The 18642-nt window shown below is 47.3% G+C and overlaps 1 protein-coding gene across 1 annotated transcript; it reads right to left on the bottom strand.

Annotated features, from left to right (window-relative positions):
- Window positions 1-1660: 1660 nt before the first annotated feature.
- On the bottom strand, window positions 1661-18416 carry THBS1 (thrombospondin 1). Its single transcript, XM_055316717.1, has 22 exons — window positions 18277-18416; window positions 17682-17776; window positions 16865-17424; window positions 15884-15959; window positions 15377-15576; window positions 15134-15256; window positions 13632-13725; window positions 12146-12319; window positions 11669-11845; window positions 11164-11337; window positions 10771-10898; window positions 10506-10658; window positions 9751-9969; window positions 8991-9098; window positions 8358-8517; window positions 8090-8208; window positions 6142-6376; window positions 5734-5961; window positions 5314-5585; window positions 4813-4910; window positions 4570-4709; window positions 1661-3757 (listed from the first exon to the last, which is right to left on the bottom strand). The coding sequence occupies exons 2-22, from the start codon at window positions 17746-17748 to the stop codon at window positions 3750-3752; spliced, it is 3513 nt and encodes a 1170-aa protein (XP_055172692.1). The 5' UTR covers window positions 17749-17776; window positions 18277-18416; the 3' UTR covers window positions 1661-3749.
- Window positions 18417-18642: the final 226 nt, after the last annotated feature.

Raw genomic sequence — 18642 nt, 5'->3', positions numbered from 1 at the left:
AGACAAGATCAGGTGAATTCAGGGGTATAATATAACTCAACATGGAGGCTCCAGAGTTGTTTTTTTTAACCCTGAAAGGGAGAGAAAGTGTTATTAAAAATCATTGTTTTTATTTTAAGATTTCCTCTAGACCTGAGTCTTTGCCCCAGAACAAGATAGAGAAGAAAAGTAGGAAAGTGTATCTTCAGGATCTTAAAATTTGAGATTTTTCTGCTAATCACTTCTCAAGAAACCTACTGGCACCAGCTTTATTGTAAATTCCCATAGGACCTGAGGTTTATTGTCCTTCAGTCCAAATCTGAAACACATGTAAATAAACTCTCGGAGCAGGAAAAAGCTATCATCCTGATGGCATAATTTTCATTTTTAACAAGCCCTTTATTTCAATTCAACCTACTGATTTGAAGGTCAGTCTCCGAGTAAACATGGAACATACCTAGGAAAGAAGCTCCTGTTTCTATACACTTTTTTGGTCCAATCAGGATCTTCTCAGTTACTGTAGGTTTGCTACTTCAAAGTGAATTAGAATTCTCTCCCAAGACTTGCTTTGTTTGTGCTCCTCTGAGAAAGAATGATGTTCTGTTTCAAAGAGTTGCCTTTCAAATCAGTTTTCCAAACTCTGTAACCCTTTCTGATACCTTCTAGTTCTTGATTCTTCACCTGGGCACCATGAAATGATTTGGAAACTTATATTTATATATGGTTATGTTCCCTTAGATGGAGAAGTATTTTTAGAATGAGAGACAAAAATCAACGAGAAGAGTCTGTTAGCCAGTCATTTTTAATGTTTACTGGACCCCGAAGCCTGACCTTTAGCCTAATCCTAGGATTTCTGATTCTACCTGTTATTAAAGCTGGAAGTTAATCTGTCAGTATTCAACAGTCATTGTTAGCTCACCCAGAATTCAAGGTCTGCTTTAGTCTGCTCTGCAAAAACTGACTTGATACTTTATATGTATTTTTGGAATTTCTTATGAATTCTTTTTTAGTCCTGTTTTTGACCAAAGGTGAATTCATTCTCTAAAAGGTGAGGTCTATAGAGTTTGGCCCAACTTTGTAAGGACGGTCCCTCCCTCCTTAGCACGTACTTCTAATGCTTCTCCACAACATGCAGCTGTGTTGCCCATCCAGCGCTGTAATTCATGGGTCAGAAAATGTAGCTGTGAGAATTGTGTGCACTTCCTGTGTTTTTTCCCATTTTCACTGTTTTTAGAAACAGAACTGTACTTTGGAAAGGATTCAGTAGGACATTTGATTACCTTAGTAAAATATAAAATATCCTGTTGGGGGGGTCCACGTCTTAAAAAAAAAAATCTTGGAAAGAAAGGACTCTTCAGGAGGCTCCACACCCAGCATGGAGCACGAGGGGCTTGAACCCAAGACCCTGAGATTAAGACCAGAGCTGAGATCAAGAGTCAGACGGCTAACCTACTGAGAGCCACTCGGGCATCCCATCTGGCAGGTAATGTTTTGTTCTTATTGCACAAATCCAGCAAATGTGTTCCCTAAACAAATCACTCTTCAATTATATAGGAACTGGGAATGTTACTACTAGTTACTGTAATGTGTTCTTGTGTATGCTCTTACTGATTTAGGAATAGACTTTACCTACACCTCATAACAAAGCCAGCAGAGAACAAATAAACATGGATACGGTAAGTATAAATATAAATTTCCATATGATTTATTGTTGTTCCTTGTACATAAGAAACAGTAATATACAACTTACACTGCTTTAGAATGTAAAATGGATAAAAATGTGTACAAAAAAAAGCACATTCCTAGAAAAAGGTATTGGCAAATAGTAAAAACTGGGGGGAGAGGGTAACAAGCAAAAAACAAATCAAAAAACAAAAACCCCAACAATTCTTCAATTCAGTGTGCAAACATTTTATAAAAATAGAAATACTAACTCTACAGGCAGTATTTCCTGATAAATTATTTAAATAGCATATCTACACAATCTGAGATCTATTCCAAGGGCAAAGAGAAAATAATTTATAAAAATAAAGCAATGGTATATAAGATAGAAAAAAACAACTTTCAGAAAATGTATTTAACATTTCCATGCTATTTTCTTATTGGGAATACTTTTCTGCAAAGAATTTTTATACTATGTACAACATTGACTTTTTTTTTTAAAGTACTACAGTAGCTTTAAGTTTGTAAGACACTTAAACTCTTTCTGCTTGATCCAAAAATTCTTTACTCAGTCACACAACAAATGAGGTAATATTTGTATATAAGTTTCACCTTTGTTATTTTTTTTTTCTCTTTTGGAAAAACAAAAAAGTGTAGATACTTTTCTTCTCCCTGGAAATAGGCACAAGGGATGGGGTAAAAGTTATGAAAGGCCTCGTGGCTTTCTTTGAAACTTAAAGACACTAGCAAACAGACAACTCATTCCACTTGAAAAGACAAAGAAAAAAGATCCCAAATCATTCACTCTGAGCACAAAGTAAAGAGCATCTTGCTCTGATGTTCCTTGTGCCGTTCATGAGACATTGGTTGATAAATCTCCACTACCTGCTGTCAGACATCTTCCATATGAAACCTAGATTCCAGGTAGAACAGAGTTAATAAATAATCTGTATTTACAATCTTACAGTCATGAAGACTCCTAACAAAGCTGATATGGATAGTCCTTACGCTTCTTCCTGTTCCATGAATAGTCTTTCAGACAGATCCTCCAGAGTAAGTAAAAAATAAATATTTTATATTGTTAATTGTAAAAAAAACAAAAAAACAAAAACAAAAAGTCTTAAAGAGTTGGAAAACTCCATGACACTCAGGAAAAAGAGAGACCAGGAATGTTTTAGTTGATAATTTTGTGCCTTTCTAACCATAAAAATATGAGCAAAGCTGCCTATCCCTTTGGAGGCAGCCTGGTGCTCACTGAGATGGTAGGTTTTCGGATTTTCCTGCTACATCTGCACGAGCTACGTGTGGAATAAAACGAACAATTTCCTGACAACCAGGCAGGGGCAGCCAGCACATACTTCCACTGGCTCAATGCTCACTCCCTATTGTGGTCATTACTGGTGGCATGTAAGGGATGGGGATCCAGGAGGAAGTCCAGAAGCCAGTCTTTCCCTCCCTTCCCTGCTTCTAGTTAAGTGCCTATGTACGTGGGTTAGTCAGCTAACGTGGGTCAGCATCATGAAATCCAGCAAGAGTCTTTCAATCCCCTGAAAATGATTTAGTACCGAACACGTAACAGCTCCTCCATCTTTTCTTCATACAATCATCTCTTGGGGACATGCCCCCCCACTTCGGGCTCGGGCCCCTGCTCCCCCTCTTTCTGAGGGAGTCTGTCAAGGGTGGTGTTTGGCCAATTCTAATGAGTCCTCCCTTCTCTCACATGCCTGAAAATGCTTTTGAGTCCACGTCTCAAAGAGGGCCTCACAAGAGCACTCTACTCTGACAGGAACGGAGTGGATAGCCACTTGCCAGCCCAAGCAAGTGGATGCTTTTTTTTTTTTTTTTTTTTTTTTTTTGCTTTTTGAAAAGCACACCAAGGTAACTGTTCATGCTCTTGGAAGATTCTCTTCGCGTTCAGAGGCTGCCTGCTGAGTCTGATTTGGAAAATGGCATGGTCTCGAGGCAAATCCCGTATTCTAGGTGTCCACAATGATATGCAAGCAGAGAAAAGGCAGGGAGGAGTGATCCTGGGGGTTTTCTTAAGCCCGTGGTTCCAGAAGGTGCAACACCAGCATTGGTTAGGATCAGTCTTTTGATCAACAGTTTGATTAGGAATCTGTTCAATAAACAAATATATAAGCCAATTAATTCATGAAAGTACTGGCTTTATCAGTTAATAAATCAGCCTTAGTATATAGCTCTACTTTCATTGTGCCCAAAGTATAATTTAAGATGATCAACTTATTAAATATTAATGTGTTTAAAGCCTGACCTTCCAGAGCTTACACTGTGCTTTCTATAGGCTTCAAGGTTAAAAAAAAAATTCACAAAGATGACATCATAATTTAAATCTTAAGTGAAATCCACCATCTCTTTTTACTGATTCATCCTAAAGGCATCAGTCCTTGGCCTGGTAAACATTAAGCACTTATTTGAGATCAGGTCTGCGCTAGATTCAGTGCTCATGTAACCACAGAGAGAGAAAATAAAAAGCAGGTAAGGTTGGTAGTGCAAATTGAGCACACCAAAATGAAGGCAGTACTCCTTTCTCCTCCTACACAGGGAAATGCTGGGAAAGACTTCTTGGGCTAGTTGTGTGAATAGAGCTAAAGTGGCATGTAAGACACAAACAGGTCAACCTGAAGTAGTTTTCATGTGGTCCGAACTGTACAGGAATAGGTCTGTAGATTGTCTTTCTACTGTGAATGCGGGCAGAGAGACTGCTAAGCCAATTGAGGTTAACAAGGGGGGAGAATTTCATAAGCCACAGTTCATGGGCCTTGTTCTTTTCATGGTCTTCAATAGCAAAGTACTGATAACCCTTGTCTCTACAACCATCCTTTACACAGATGTGCTTCCATTATTGGCACACTCAATATGACTGAATGAGAGATGTCAACTGTGCATTCACAGTAATGTTGCTCCTACCTCTGCATTCGTATTTCAGGTCAGAGAAGAACACCATTTCTTGAGAGAAGACGAACAACCCTAGCCTACCACCAGCATAAGTTTTATCATAGATGGGTCCTGAATCGGCCATGATTTTCTTCCCTTCATACATCACCACGCTGCAGGAGAAAGAAAAATCTTATTAGGGACACCCCTGCTTTTTTGTCTCCTCTTTCTTCCCCATTGGTGTGACTAAGTGAAACCTAATCTGGGTGATCTTACCGAATGAAACCTGTCTTGGGCCGGTGGCTGAGACGCCATCTGTAGGCAGTGAAATCTTTCCAGCCTATGTGTCGAGGGTCATGCCACAGAGTGCGCACCTAAAGGAAGAAAAAGTTGAAACGTGGCTCCGGCTAGATTTCGATTTTGTTCTAGGAGAACTAGTACTTGAAAGGTACCAAGTGGACCTCAATTAGAGGGCTGTGATGTTGCATTTTTTTCTAAGGGCTTTCATTTGAGTGTGCCCTTGAATGTCCACATAAGGCAGAAAGAGGGCAAATTTTGTTTGAAGAGGCAGGCTGAGAAGGTCTTCGGAGCTGAAGGTAACTCTAAGTTACAGCAAGCTCCCCTCTCAGATGCTATTAGGTTTTTACAAAGCAGAACTTACTGCTGTAGTTGGTGGTGCTGGGCATTTGAGACCGAAGACCTCCTCAACCCCACCACCAGTTGGGAGTGCTGGCCAAGCACCTATCCACTCTCCCTTTCTTGGGGCCTTGTTCTTACCTGGCCAGGGGTGTTTCCTGTGTGCCACAGGGCATTCCGCAGGTGCTCGCCTGGCCCGGTGGTAGAGTTCACGACTTTCACGGAAAGGCCAGAGTATCCCTGAGCCCGAGTGGGGTTGGTGTCCCAGTAGGACTGTGTGACTTGCTTCCACATCACCACATAGAAGCGGCTGCTAGACTGGTAGCCAAACACAAATCCAGCATAGTCATCATCCCTCTCTGTGTTGATGAAGAAGGTGCCACTAAAGTCCACAGCATTGAACTCATCATAACCTAGGAAAAGGAGACCAGAGCCAGGTTAAAAGCTGCAGCCTTTAGAAGCTTCTGTCACGTTCCCAGACATCCTTAGTACCTCAGGGATACATGTAAATGCTCGGTTTTAGATTTGCCTCTTTCTCATATGGAGAACTCGCTAACTCACCTACAGCAAGTCCAGGATCACAGTTGACGGTCTGGACGAGTTCTTTACCCTGATGACGTACCACCCAGTTAGGGTCATTTTGGGATGTCCCTTTGGGATCTAGAGGAATCATCTGGAATCTGCGGAAATCAGTCTCGCTGATATCAATGTTTTCAGGACAGATGTCATCAATGTCTGGCACATTGTCATGGTCAAAATCGTCTTTGCAAGCATCCCCTCGACCATCACCTAAGGTCAAAAAAGTAAAAGTTCAGTGAAGTTCTGAAAACTTCTTGGTGTCAGAAATTCACTATCTTTAAAAGTTGGCAGCTAGTCTCTTCATCTTCTCCAATATGATTAGTTTTGCTTTTATTCTCAATCCAGAGAGCCATGGTATTAGTCACTTAAAAAGTAGCTCCACTGACTCACCGTCGGAATCCTTCTGGTCAGGATTGGGCACAAGTCTGCAGTTGTCCCTGTCATCAGGAATGCCATCATTGTCATCATCATGGTCACAGGCATCTCCCTTGCCATCTTTGTCATGGTCAGCCTGGTTGGCATTGGGCACATAGGGACAGTTGTCCAGGTTGTTTTGGTGGCCATCTTCATCAATATCCTGATTGTTGTCACAGGTATCTCCAATGCGGTCTGAGTCAGAGTCAAGCTGAAAGAGAAAAGAAGATAAACTGAAGTATAGGTCATTAATGTTAAAGATGACTTATGGAAGATTCTCCAGTGTTTGATATGGCCACTGGGGTTTCAGGTCTGTAGGCGCCTGCTGAAAGAATGGTAGTAAAATTTCCTTAATCCTTGGGGTGCCTGGGTGGCTCAGTCAGTTAAGCACCTGGCTCTCAATTTCAGTTCAGGTCATGATCTCAGGGTGTTGGGCTCGAACCCCATTGGGTTCCACACTCAGTGTGTGGTCTTTTTGGGATTCTTTCCTTTTCCTCTCCTCCTCCTTCCACTCCCTCCCCACCCCCCCCCCCCAAAATAAATCTTAACATGAAAATCAAGGATCAAGAGAATTTTTTTAAGTTTTTAAAGAGATTTAGAGTTTTTAAATATAAAGCTTTCTAAATTAAATTAATCACTAAGGTGCCTTACTTTAACAGACCAAAACTTTAAGATTTCAGTCTGTTAACTGCTTGCTTTGCAACGTTAAATGTAGTTCTTTGGGTCATTTTCTTATTTTCCATTGCAAGTTTCAATTGTAAAATTGTTGACAGGTCCACTTCTGCTCTAGGTTTGAATCATGGAAACATGGCACTGCTTTTTGTATATCCTGAGTCACGTGTATGGCAGGGATCAAGGATTTTTATTATTATACCTTTTTTGGTAGTTTTATACCTCTAGTCTGTGAGGGTTATTTGCTGGTTCAGGTAAAGTAAAATTCTAAGTTTTTTCAAAACTATTTCTTGCTACTTTCATATTTAGTGAGCATGGGATGCTCAGAGATTATTTATGCATATTGGAATTTTTCTTGCCAGTAAGATTTACATAATGCCTGGTTATAAATATTAGAATCGGAGAAACAAATCCTCCATGGAGACTGAATGTTAAATAAATTTATGATTAAGACCCAAACTGAAAATAGAGGCCTCGATGCCATCTGCTCAGCAAAGCTATCCCAGAGCATTACACTTTCCTATTATGGCCTCACAGCTAGTTACCCTGTTGCCTTTTGTCTTCCAGGACCTCATGAGAACAAGACCTCATAAAAACAAGTGTTAGGAGGAAAAAGCTGTATTTATCATTTCTGGGATCTTATAAAGCTTCCATTTTTAAAAAGCTGGTCTCCCAAATTTTTACAGCAAAGCATTTTAGAGAAGAAATGCCTTAACTTACACTGCTGGAATATGATGGCCAATTACATGTGAAAAGAAACAGCTCCAGACACAGAAACTGTTCTGGCTAATGTCTATTTGTAGCACTCCCTCACACAGAGAACGATTGATTTGCAATGCCAAGTAATTTTGAAGAATGACAAACAGGTTTTGGAGGTATTCTTAAGTTGAGGTTTTCTTACAACCAGATTTTATCATTAGCTGTGAAAATGGTTATTGATTTTCCCTAAGGATATTTCCCTTTCATCTTAGTCTTAGAAATGGTTAATATTACTAGAGTTATCAGATTTCTGCATTGTATAATTTGGCAGATCACACAGAGTAAGCCCTTATAGGAGTGAAATTATCTAGGGGATGCTCTCATGCAAAGAGCTCCCACGATATATTTCATGCTCATGAAAATACTGCAATTGGCTTTGAGACCTCTGAGAGCCCTGGTCATGAAATAATTTGAACTTAAAAAAAAAAAAAGAGAGACCTAGCAAGAGCTATTCCAGTAACCCACTGGAAGATTCTCAATGGAGTCCACCTACCTGATCTGGATTATGTTCCAGGGGGCAGTTGTCACACTGATCTCCAACCCCATCCATATCAGTGTCCCTCTGGTCCACGTTGTAGACATACTGACAGTTGTCACGTTCATTGAGGATACCTACAGAGAACAAGTGACCAGTAAGGGCTGGAATCTCCAGCCTCTGGCATGTCAACAAACCACACCCCATAGCCAAAGCTGGAGAAAGGTCAGGTGAGAGCAGAGTGTGGTCACCACCACCAGGTCTATGCTGTCAGGGAATGCCTTACCGTCCCCATCGATGTCTGCGGCACAGGCATCTCCTTCCCCATTGTTGTCCGTGTCAGCCTGATCTGGGTTGTGGTTGTAGGGGCAGTTGTCACAGCGGTCTCCGACATCATCTCTGTCATAGTCATACTGGGCTGGGTTGTAATGGAAAGGACAGTTGTCCTGCAAAGCAATGGAGCATTTTAGGATACTGCCCATGAAACCAGCTCAAGCCTCAAAGCATCTGTGTTATATAAAACATTTTCTACTTCACCTCGCTGTACCAGTTAAAAGCCAGGGCCCTAATGGATGAAAAATAGATTCCTGTTGCTTACAAGTCAGTGAAATGTAAATAAGGGCACTGCCCCAGTTTTCCATAGGCTCAAAATGAATTTTACTGCCATTTAGGTTAGAACATGAAACCAATCTGGGGAGCGGAGTGTCGTCTGTTTACATGTTGTAATTTCTTGGTTAACCTGGGGGGGGGGGGGAGGAAGGTTGTGATGGGAAACCAAAACCCCCATTTGAGATCTTCTCTTGGTAGCATCTAGGTGTTCAAGCTACCCCCAAGTAGCTCTGAGTTGGACAGTCTTGGAGTCTTGTAGCCTGCTGCTACATAGAGGAGGTGAAGGAAAGAGGCCAGGACATATCCTTACCCTGTCGTCTGGGATTTTATCATTGTCATCGTCGTCATCACAGGCGTCGCCAATCCCATCCTTGTCATAGTCTTCCTGCCCAGAGTTGGGAAGATTGGGGCAGTTATCCTGGAAAGAGAGGATGCACATGCATGATGGCTGCTATCTGTGTGCCCTTTGCTCAGCCCAGGCCCCCAGACGCTGCATCCAGACCAGGAATGCTGCACTCCCTGCTAGCATCTTACTGTTTTTAATGGGAGGACAAGAAATTAAGCATTTTCTTGGAGGATGTGTCCTTTGTAAGAATGCCCTGTGCTTTGTACTTGCTGGGAGCATAAGTCCTGCCCTGTGGGTATCTGGAAGAGCCAGGAACATTTTTCCAGAGAAAAGAACCAGCTCTGGAGCATACAGGCCAAAAGGGCCTGCCCTATTCTTGTTTGTGGCACCGAGGGATTTAATGTTAAGACTTTGTGCTATTCTGGGGCACCTGGTGGCTCAATGGTTGAGGGTCTGCCTCTGGCTCAGGTCATGATTCCAGGGTCCTGGGATCAAGTCCCACCTCGGGCTCCCTGCAGGGAGCCTGCTTCTCCCTCTGCCTGTGTCTCTCATGAATAGTCTTTTTTTTTTTTTTTTTAAAAAAAACCTTTGTACTATTCTGCCTTTGTGTGATTTCATCTTTGATTCATTTCCTAATTTTAAGCATTAAAAATTCCTCAGCCTCTTCCTGGGGGAAGGGCTATGTTCCTTCTCTCAGAAGGCACAGAAGGGAAGCCAGCTCTACCTTTTTGCAGTGGTAGGTAGCATTGGCCACGCACACCAGGTCCTCATTGGGCCAGCCGTCCAGGTCTGTGTCCTCCCCACAGATGATGCCATTGCCCGCATAGCCGGGCTTACACTCGCAGCGATACATAGGGTCGCTGTAGTGGCCCAGGTAGCTGCACTTGGCATTCTTGTTGCAGTCATGTGTCCCATCTGTGCAGGGGTTCCGGGGCTTACACACCTGAGGGCACAATGTCCTGATGTTAACGTAGAGCCTTCAAGAGTCCCTGTGTCCCACTCATCCCCAAGAAGACAGAGGCTCCGTGAGAAGGAGTATGGGGTACCTCTGTCCCTCTTCTCCCCTTGTGGATGTACAAGCCCTTCTGCTCAGGATTTATTCCAGAGTAGCAGTTTTCAAATATGATAGGCTATTGTCCCCCTCCCAGATTCATTCAATTCTAAAACCCAGGGACGCCTGGGTGGCTCAGTGGTTGAGCACCTGCCTTCGGCCCAGGTGATCCTGGAGTCCCAGGATCGAGTCCCACATCGAGCTCCCTGCATGCAGCCTGCTTCTCCCTCTGCCGGTGTCTCTGCCTCTCTTTCATGAATAAATAAAATCTTAAAAAAAAAAAAAAACCCAACAATTCTAAAATCTAGGCTGTCTGCTCAGCCCTCTCCCTGTTTTTGTGAAGGCTGTGAAAGGACAGGTTTCCCTTTCCTGGCTGTTTCAGCTGAGGCACCCCATCTACTCTGGGCCAGCAGCCTAGGCCAGTCTACCTGTTTGTGGGCGGTGGCATGTTCTACACCACGGCCGAAGGGCTGCGGGCCTGTGAAGCGTGGTGGGCAGGGCAGGCAGTTGTAGCCGGGGTCGGTGTTCTCGCACCTGTGCTCTCCGTTGTGGTTGAAGCAGGCGTCAGGGACTTCTTTGCACTGGGGGAAGAAACAACAGTTGGCCCCATGTTCAGATACGGGCACCCTGGGAGGTGACAGGGACAGCTGAACTGCTTTCCAAGACCCAGTAACTCAGCCAGCACTTCCTTACCTCATCCACGTCTTTGCACTGGATGCCATTCCCGCTGTAGCCCGGGGGGCAAGTTCCACATTTCCAGCTGCCATCGCGGTAACTAGTACACTTGACCCCAGCAAAGCAGGGATTGGACAGGCATCCATCTGAGATCGGGGAGACGGGCAAATGGTTGGTGTAAGTGGCTGTTGTTGGCACACATCACAAAATACAGTGGGAAACCTCATAGGGTAGATGGGACCTGTCACTTGTTGAGACTACTTGGAAATACCAGAGGGACAATGCACCCCAAATACTCAGGACCATTCAGAGCCAGAGCGCTTCTGCCTTGAATGCTGACCATGGATTTCAGTTAAACAAAGAAAAAACAAACTCCCAAGGGTGCTTTTATCCTGGGGCTGCATGACTCACCAATTGGACAGTCCTGCTTGTTGCAAATCTGGTTTTCGGTCGCATCACCGACACAGTCCTTGCCTCCAAACTGGGGTGTGGGGTTGTTGCAGAGCCGGCTACGTTTCTGCACCCCTCCTCCACAGGTAACGGAACAGATGTCCCACAGTGACCAGGGACCCCAGCCTCCATTGACTGCAAGCAAGTGAACCACATGCAAAAAGTGAAGGTCAATTTTCAAACACCCCAGTCTGTCCTAGAAGACACTCCTAAATTTGTTCAAGAAAACCTCTGCTCCTCGGACACACGGAGAGGTGGTCTGGGAGGAGAGAGAGGTTAAGATGGTTTCCTTTCTGTTTTTTATTAAAAGAAGCTGCTGAGCATGCAGAACTTGGCCTCTACTTGTTCCCTAGGAAGTAACCTTTCCCCCGTTTATGACCCACCCAACCAGAGGCTGCAGATGCCAGGCATCCGGCGGGGCGGAGCTGCTGCTCAGCCCCGGGTAGTGTGGCACGCTCTCACTTACTGGGGCAGGCGTCTTTCTTGCAGGCCTTGGTCTCCCGGGCTTCGCCTTCACATGGTTTCCCATTCATCTGGGGGCTAGGAGAATTGCAGAGTCGAATTCTAGTGATCACACCATCACCGCACGTCACGGAACAAGACGACCACGGGGACCAGTGGCTCCAGCCGCCATCCTGTTTAACTAAAATACAAAGCTGACGGTTATAGGGCGCTGGCCACATGTCAAACTCTGTGCTAACTGCTTTAAATGCATTGCCTAAACGAAATCCTTAAAAGAGCCCTATGAAGAGTTATTATCATCCCCAATTTGCAATTGAGGGAAGAGCCTCGGGGGCCAGGGGGTAAGCTGGGTTCAAGGGTGCCCAGGTGAGCAGAACTGGGGTTCAGACTCTGGCAGTCTAGAAACTGTATCCTTGGCCACTATGCTCTCTGGATGAGGACAAGCATGTGCTCCACACTGCCATGCGGCCAGGGTGCTCACATCTCTTGTCGCACTCCTGAATGTGGCAAGTCCGCGTCTGGACGGAGGAGCCCTCGCATCGGTTGTTGAGACTATCACAGGAGCGCCCACGCTGCTGGATTCCGTTGCCACATGTCGCAGAGCAGGAGGTCCACTCGGACCATGGGGACCAGCCATCATCCGCAGAGTCGCTGGCTGCAGAGGAAGTGGGTTCATTAGTGTGTGATCGAGACAAGCTGTTGGTTAGCTTGTGCTCTCTAGGACCTTCTTCCTTTGCCAGAGGGCTAAAAGCCATGTCTGTCTCAGGCCACCAGCCACAGGTTTATTCCCTCACCGGGTAACAGAATGCCAGGCCAGGGCTTTCTCAGTCTTTCAATGAGGCGCTCTTTCCTGACTTAAGAGATCTTGCTAGGCATTTCCAGTCTCAGGCTTCCAAGAGTACTAGATGTGTAGGCAGCTCAGAGTCACTTTGGACTGTCAAGGGAGCCAGACCACGTGTTTGGCAGACAAGCCCGAAGGCAGCGTAGCTGCTGTTGGCCCTGCCTCCAACTCTGTCATGAGGTTAAGCAGTGTGCAGCTCCTCTTACCCTAGCATGTGGGGCCTTCTCTGTACATACTTTCACAAGAGAAGCGGTTTGTTTACCATCTGCCCAGGTCCCAGGACTACAATCACATGTAGCTGTATCAGACACAAGACAGAGAACTGGTTTCTCTGGCCAGCAGCTGGAAGTTTTCCTAGCAGTCCCGATTTAAGTTTAAGACGCCACTAGTCTCCAGCTAGCTTTGTTCTCTTTAGCCCACACCTGAAGTGACAGCTGAAGAGAAGCAAATAGGTGCACAATAATCACAGTGCCAAGATCACCAACACGATCCCTGGAGGAGACGGCTTATTCTGAGCTGGTGACCAGCTTTGTGGAAGGGTCGGGGTGGGTGGAGGGGTAGGGGAAGTGCTACTTCCCCACTTCATTTATCTCAATTGTGCTGAATCATTTTTAGGACTTGTACATACTACATTCAGTATCGTCTCAGCAGAGTGATGAATGTATATACTGGCAACAGAAACCGGGGGATAGGGTGCCATGGAACAATACAGTGCCTTATTTCTGCCAGTGCCTCATACCTGAAACTGCAGTTATTCTTAGGCCTCTTGCTCATGCAGATAAAATGGATACAACTTTCAGGCCCTAAATTAAGTGCAGTGCTTGCATGTTGGACTATCAATTTATCTGGTGAGATCTTTTTTAACTCTAGGCCATGACGTCAAATTCTAAAAGTGCTGCTATAAATTCGTCTCTCCTTTCCTCTGAGCATCAAGTCAAAATCGATAAGCTAGGGTGAGATCTTTATTGCCTATATAGAGCAGCCAAGTCATCAGTTAACCAGAAGCTGCAGCAGGAAACGGAGTTAAAACACACCATGGAAATGGGGGTGGGGTTCCAGTGGTCTTGTGTTCATGGAGAACTGACCCTTGTCACTAAAGAATGGTCATGCAGTTTTAAGAACTTACGCCAACACCGTGGGCAGCATTCTCCGTCAGGAACTGTGGCGTTGGAGCAGGGCATGATGGGGCAGGACACCTTCTTGCAGATGGTAACAGAGTTCTGCAGGGCAAGACAGGAGAAAGGGGTTACAAAGCATGTTGCAAGCAGAAGTTTATAGACTAATATTTCAATTACAAGATGAAACAGAGTTGGGCTGTAAATGCTCCAATTGGAAGGAATTTAATACGTCTTATGTGCAGCCACCATATGTGCAGACAGTTCTAGTGCTAGTCATCATTCCCTTCCTCGGAGAGTTCTTTAATTGCTACTGAGTGGTAGAAGTGACAACATGAAGAATTTATCCATAGGAAACCACCAAATACCATGAGTCAAATCTTTTAGTCTGTGTCTGAAAATGAATTCAAAACTTACATGGGACTTTTAAATTTTATAATGTTGTCTATAGGAATGCCTGGGTGGCTCAGCAGTTGATTGAGGGTCTGTCTTTGGTTCAGGACGTGATCCCCCCCGAGTTCCAGGATCGAGTCCCACATCAGGCTCTCTGTACGGAGCCTGTTTTTCCCTCTGCCTGTGTGTCTGTCTCTCTCTCTCTCTCTCTCTCTCTCTCTCATGAATAAAGTCTTTAAAAAAAAAAAAAAACCCATGGGATCCCTGGGTGGCGCAGCGGTTTGGCGCCTGCCTTTGGCCCAGGGCGCGATCCTGGAGACCCCGGATCGAATCCCACATCGGGCTCCCGGTGCATGGAGCCTGCTTCTCCCTCTGCCTGTGTCTCTGCCTCTCTCTCTCTCTCTGTGTGACTATCATAAATAAATAAAAATTAAAAAAGTTAAAAAAAAAAACCAAAAAACAATGTTCTCTATAGAGAAATGATCAGTGAGCATTTCTTTGTGCATAGATCTGGTTTTATACCATGTTGAACGGAAATAAAATTGAACGGAAATAAAATTGAACGGAAATAAAATTGGCTCCCCAATCTAGCAATCTGTGCTTTACATTTAAACTGGACTTTGTTCAGCTCATCCAGTCTCCCGGCACTGGCTTTGGGGTGCTAGGGACACACACACTGCAAGCAGTGCCATCTGAGCTAAGTAGACAGTTAATGTCCTACCATTGTTGGGCTAAGTGATTTGAACAATCACGACTGTATTAAGGGAATCCCAATGTCATTGCTAAATACGAGTCAGGGTTGGGGAGATAAAAGCAATGTTCCGACCGGGTGTTATTTCACTGACATTCAACACTTAGCCTTTGAATGAAAGTGGGTAAATGACTTCAATGTCTTAGATTTTTTTTCCTTTAGATACTTAGCCTAGGGTATAATTAAGACTTTGAAAAACTAAAGATTCTATGGATGTCACAATTGCATCTCGAAAACAAAACAAACCCCACTTCAGTATTTGGTCATGGAGCACAGAAAGAGCTGGTGTGGCCATCTGGGTCTAGCCCACAGAGTTGGGCTTTGAACACATGCCATTGCTTCCTATTTCAGTCTGGAATGAGCCCTTACCTGACAGCGGCACTCGGTACAACTATCGACGGTCCACTCCTCATTGTTCCTGTACTGAACTCCATTGTGGTAGCAGAGGGGAGGCCGCCTCAGCTCAATGGCCAGTTCTTTGTTCTCTTCAGTCTGGAAGGGGGAGAAAGGTCATTAGTGTCTGTCTTCATTTTTTGTCATTGGGGGCAGGGGGGCATCTGTGATGCCCCTTCAGGTGCTTGTGCCCTAGGGCTGGGAGCCGAGGCCACTGACCACTTTGCGGATGCTGTCCTGAAGTGTGGTCACAATGGTGCGCAGGCCCCTCAACTCCAGAACCATGCTGGATAGCTCATCACAAGAGATGCCGCAGATGGCTTGCAGATCCTTAGTCTTGTGGCCGATGTAGTTAGTGCGGATGGCGGGGCTGGAGCCATTTACCACATTGTTATCGAGGGTGAGGAGGACGTTGGTTGCTGCCAAGAAAAAGGAGTACGATGAGAAAAGTATTGGCAGATCTTCACATAGCTGTTCTCACAAGCCAGTCCCCCCCCCCCCAGTTCCTAATTGTAAAGATATGACACCTGGGGTGAAGGATACACAAGGAGCAGGTGCATATGTGTGGATTACTCTTTGAGGTCACTTGGGGTTACCTGGGGCATGACTACCACTCCCTAAGGTTCTCAGCTTGTTTTAGGTGGAATCTCCTGAATGTCCTCATATGACACCACCCCCCACCCCCACCAAAAAAAAAAAAAAAAAAAAAAAAAAAAGAGTACTCACAGCTGGAACAGCCTTTGTTTCTGAGAATGGCTTCTGGTGTGGTTCCAAAGACAAACCTCACGTTCTGCAGCACCCCCTGGGGGCAGAGGACACACATTACTTGTAGAGTGGTGGTGGGGGGGGCGGTTTATTCCAGGAAAAGCGCACAACATAAGTTCTAAAATTTTGAAAGAGCTCCCTTTGAAGATCACCACGTCAAAATAACACACCGTCAACTGCCAAACAACTTCACAATCTTAATTGGGTTGTCCGCCAAGTCTTGAGTACTTTACAAAGAAATCCGTTATCTGCCTACTTGGGTACACAGGAAATGGGATCGGATACTAAGGACAGAGGATTTAATGACCCTCTCTAGTGTCAAAGAGCTAGATGTGGGAGTTTCAAAGCCACAGTGGCAAAAACCTAGACATCCAGGCAAGGAGGAAGCCACAGCCACAAATAGCCACTATTTTAACCTTTGGGGACCGGCTCCTGAGACTGGCTCCAACCCCATGAGGAATCAAATGGCAAAGTGGTATTTATTCCGCTCACAGTATCCATTTCAAGCTACATCACAATTGGCAGAACGATCTGAAAGAAGCTCTTTTCTTGAGGAGAGCATAAGGAGTATTTAGGACTTGAACAGGTGCTTATAGGAAAGCTACTTGTTTCCTTTAGTGGTCTTCAAAGTACGGCACGCCCAGAACACAGGCCCCAGCAGCCTGTGAAGCCCCAGCTTCACCTGGAATTTGTTAGAAACGCGAATGATCAGGCCCCATCCCGGGGGCACGGATTCTGAACCTCTGGGGATGCGGTGCAGCGCGCGTTTCACCGAGCCCTGCAGGTGATTCTGGTGCCCCTGGAGGCGTGGGAAGCACAGCGCGTGGGAAGCACAGCTCTAGTCCAAAGGCGGGATCTCCTGTACTGGAATCCCTGTCTCCCCCGCTGCAGCCCTCCTGACAGGTCAGCAGCCGACCCCACGAACTGGAGGAGAGGCCTCACCTGGAAGTTATCATTGACCCCTCCTTTCGCGATGCGGAGTCTGGCCACGCTGGCCAGGTCCCTGGTGAAGATGCTCTGGATGGGGACATCCAGCTCGGCGTTCTCCATCTTCTCGCAGTCAATGTACAGCTGGGCCCTGTCCTCCTGCACGAACAGGGTGATGCTCTTCCACTGCCCGGTGGCCAGCAGCGCTTCTTCCACCGACACCACGTGTTGCATGCCCTGCACGGTCAGGCTCAGGTCCAGGGTGCCGGCTCTGCCGTTGGAGACCACGCTGAAGACCTGGCCAGAGTGGTCTTTCCGTTCTATGGCCAGCAGCGTGCCTCGGGTCTTCTTCATCTGCCTCAGGGAGGCCAAGAGCAGGAAGCCTTTCTCTGCCCGCACAGCATCCACTAGGTCTTGGAACTTGTCATCAGGCACGGGGGGGATCAGGTTGGCATCCTCGATGCGGAAAGCTGGGCTGGAGGGGTCAGGACCCTTCACCAGCCGGCGCCCAGAGCCCCTCCGGGCAGCCCCCGTGAGTTCAAAGATGTCGAACACGCTGTTGTCTCCCCCAGACTCTGTTCAACAGGAGCAGGGCACACAGTGAGCCTTCTAGGCTGAGGGCAGGGGTGCGGGGCAAAAGGGCAGGGCAAAAACTGGGCAACCACGGGAAGAACTGAATCCGCACTGTGGTCAGGGGGGAGCTGCCTGCTGAGGTCACTGAGGGCGCTGGGGGAAGCGGCTGGCAGAAGAGCGCAGGGGAGGGGGGTGCCCTCGGGGTAACCGGCACCTCCTCATCTGCCCTCCCCGCTCAAAAGGTGTTACACAGACTCACCTGGAAGGCGGCTGGAGGCGCACACATGCAACAGGAACAGGACGCCGAGTGCCCAGGCCAGCCCCATGGTGGAGCTGCTTGTGCCCAGCGGGAGCCTGTAGCAGAAGCACAGACCCCAGGGTCAGAGCAGCCAAGCAGGCAGAGTGGGCACCACCGGGGGCGCCGGGCTCGGGGCCAGGGCCCTGGCGGATCCCCCTGTGGCCTCACCTTTGCCGGAACGAGGCACAACAGTATTTACTCTGGACAGGGCAGCAGGAAGAAAGAGTGAGGGGAGGAGACGGGCTTTAAGGTTGGCGGCGGGTGGCGCTGGGGCAAAGACCAGCAACCTGGGGACTTTGGCTGGGGAAGTCGAGGGAAGGCAGGAGAAGCGGTCTGGGGGCGCGGGGAGGCAGGGGGAAGTCGGGACTCCCCTCTAGACGACTCGGGGAAAGGTGTGGGGAGAAAGGAAATCCTGGGGAGTCCGGACGAGTTGGGGTGTGAACCCCACGGCCGGAGGGAAGAGCTCCGGAGCCGGGGGGCGCGGCGGGCACCGGGAGACCCGGGCTCCCCGACGGCCGAAGCCTCGGGCTCAGGGCGGCGGAGCGGGGCTCCTCACCTGTGCGCTCGGGTGCAGCGGCGGCGCCGAGTCCGGAGAGGCGCGGGGCGGGAGGCCGCGGGGAGGCAGTGGCTGGCGGGGCGGCGGGGCCGAGCGCCTTTAAAGGCGCGCGCACATTCCTGGGGTTGCCTCTGGCCAATGGGAGGCGGCGGGGCCCGCGGGAGGGGGCCAGGCTGGGCTCCGCTCTCCGCCCCCCGCCGCCCGCCGCCCGCAGCCTCACTTTCCAGCTGGAGGAGCGCGAGCGGGGGGAGCGGGGGGAGCGGGGGGGGGAGCGGGGGGCGCGGGCGGCGGAGTCCCTGCCCCCAGGTGCCCGCCCACGCCGCCTGGGCGCGCGCGCGCTCGGCGCTCTGGCCGCGGGAGGCCGGA

This window comes from Nyctereutes procyonoides, unplaced genomic scaffold (genome assembly GCF_905146905.1).
Source record: "Nyctereutes procyonoides isolate TBG_1078 unplaced genomic scaffold, NYPRO_anot_genome, whole genome shotgun sequence".
Taxonomy (NCBI): domain Eukaryota; kingdom Metazoa; phylum Chordata; class Mammalia; order Carnivora; family Canidae; genus Nyctereutes; species Nyctereutes procyonoides.
This window is presented reverse-complemented; position numbering and strand designations above follow the sequence as displayed.

Bases quoted from the DNA above. Each gene is read 5' to 3' on its own strand.
- THBS1 (XM_055316717.1), bottom strand. From the start codon at position 17,748: ATGGGGCTGGCCTGGGCACTCGGCGTCCTGTTCCTGTTGCATGTGTGC. The intron at 15,257-15,376 runs GTCAGTGGCCTC...TCCCCCTTCCAG, and splicing joins AGGACAGCATCCGCAAAGTG to ACTGAAGAGAACAAAGAACT. The intron at 8,209-8,357 runs GTAAGGCATTCC...TGTTCTCTGTAG, and splicing joins CGCAGACATCGATGGGGACG to GTATCCTCAATGAACGTGAC.